The 2,156-nt window shown below is 34.5% G+C and overlaps 1 protein-coding gene across 1 annotated transcript in view; it reads right to left on the minus strand.

Annotated features, from left to right (window-relative positions):
- Positions 1-1,502, minus strand: part of LOC108564833 (probable G-protein coupled receptor 158) — a gene marked incomplete at its 5' end in the record, with an annotated part of 19,229 nt that extends 17,727 nt beyond the window's left edge. Inside the window, one exon of the mRNA XM_017923990.1 lies at positions 1,319-1,502. Within this exon, the coding sequence (XP_017779479.1) occupies positions 1,319-1,502 (184 nt within the window). The remainder of the gene's footprint in view (positions 1-1,318) is intronic.
- Positions 1,503-2,156: the final 654 nt, after the last annotated feature.

The following is a 2,156-nucleotide window of genomic DNA, read 5'->3' on the forward strand; positions in this document are numbered from 1 at the left end:
CCCCTTGAGCTGCGATCCGCTATCTGGGTATTATCAGGACCATTTGAGTGGACCCCACGACTCGAAATAAACATATGCACGTGATGGAAACGTTAATGTGTTTGGTATACGTGTACAAATATACATATTTTTATAGAAAATTTCGTGCCTAATTTCCATGCCGAATGCACGAAACGCAGAAAAAAAATGAAACTAAAACTTATATATATATATATAAACATGGTACGAACCGTTAAAATGTAATTTCAATAAATAAGTCCATTCACCGTCGATTAATAAAGAACCTATCCTATATGCATTTTTTGCACGAGCTGTACATTTTCATTGCGTTAATTTATATTTCTTTAATTGGACATTCATTTCCTGCGCTGGATACTCATGTTTAATAGATGCAAAGGCGGCATTTGCATTCGGGAAAGGGCAACAAACATGATGGGAAAAAACACGATTCGACAAATAAAAAAAATGTAAGGGTTTACGCTACAAATACTGGGGTGTTTCTGTTGTGATGTGAATTTAATCAGAACGATTTTCACCACCTCCGGTTACAGTTTCACTGGGTGAAAGCGTTTAATTACTGCTTTTTTTAAATTTACTTTTGAGAGGGCGAAGAAGAGAACCAAACTACAAGGGCGTTTATTTTGGAGCGCGCGACATGCTGCATTACGTAAGAAGACTTGTGTAGCGACGGGGGCGGTTTAATCACGCGTGTATATTCGGGCATATAAATGAATTAGTTACACTCTGGCTGACGCCTTAACAAGCTCCGGAATAGGCGCCAATGTAGACTAGACATTCTGAAATATAGAGAATTTTGCAATGCAATTTCATCCTGTAAACGAAGAAGCCTATTATATAACTATACCAAAAAATAAAAATTTGATTAAGCAATTGTTATATGTTTTTTTGATATTGTTTTAATTAAATAATTACATAATAATGTAATTTTTATGATAAAATATTAATGAATGAAGTTAATTGTAGAAAAGTGGTAATAGTTGGAGAGCGTCCGCATTGCGAGTCTGAATAAAAATGAGAGCACACAAGGGACAAAAGGGCACAGGTACAAAAAAAAATATGCATACACGTAAGAGCGTAGGTATATATGTATATATATATATATATTTCGTATTTCTACCTGTTTAGTTTGATGTTTATATGAAAGGTAAAAGAGAGTAAGAGCAAAGTGAGTGAAAGGAGCCTTTGAGAGAAGCGCTGGCAATGATTGGCGGAACCAATGATGCGAATATGGTAATCGTAATGATGCATGGGGGTAGTGCGAAAGGGAGAGATGGAAATAAATGTATGAAAGACTTACTTGAAGAAGTAGGTGTTGTTGTTGTATCCGAAAAAGGGAACGGTATATGTGAGCATCCAGATGTTTCCACCGCCGCAGTCGTAGTACGGTTTCGACCACTTCCCATCTTCGTATCTGACAGACAGAATCTCATCTGGGACACGTTCGGTGTGGGCGCTCTCGTTGTAAGTATAGGTATTGTACCCTGGAACAAAGTGGAACATGCGAATTAGAATCCAAGGACCGCAACACGGAATCCCCAATGATCTCATTTAAAATACATAACCGGCAATCCCAAATGCACGGAAGATACGAAACGGAAACAGCTGATGTCACGGACTACCGACGGCTATATTTATCTAAATTGTCAGCTGCATGACAAATTTCAACAAAACCATCTTCTATTTAACACCATTGATAGTTTACAAAACATATAAAGCTATATATATATATCTGATAATAAAATACTTTTACAACACGATTCCAAGCTTACTAAATTACAACCAATAATACTCTTATAACGCGATGCATAATCATATAATACACTAAATTAACTCACAATTACACTCAGGATTTACTAGCAGAAATATTACTCAGCGTATTTTTATTCTTAATCTTTAATTGGCGCTTAAATTAGATAAAGTCTATTTATCATCCTATAATACAATACTTTTACAACACGATTTTCGTTTAATGTAGATTCTACATTAATTAATTCTATAAAATTAGTATTAGTTTCAAAATATGTGTTTTTTTTATAACTTTTTTCAACATTATTTGTGTACTTTTCATGATGTATACTAAATAGAAATAAAATAGGATTGACAGTTAAGATTTAAGTAAATTTAAAGACTTGATC

This window comes from Nicrophorus vespilloides, unplaced genomic scaffold, assembly GCF_001412225.1.
Source record: "Nicrophorus vespilloides isolate i.1.1-1 unplaced genomic scaffold, Nicve_v1.0, whole genome shotgun sequence".
Lineage (NCBI taxonomy): Eukaryota > Metazoa > Arthropoda > Insecta > Coleoptera > Silphidae > Nicrophorus > Nicrophorus vespilloides.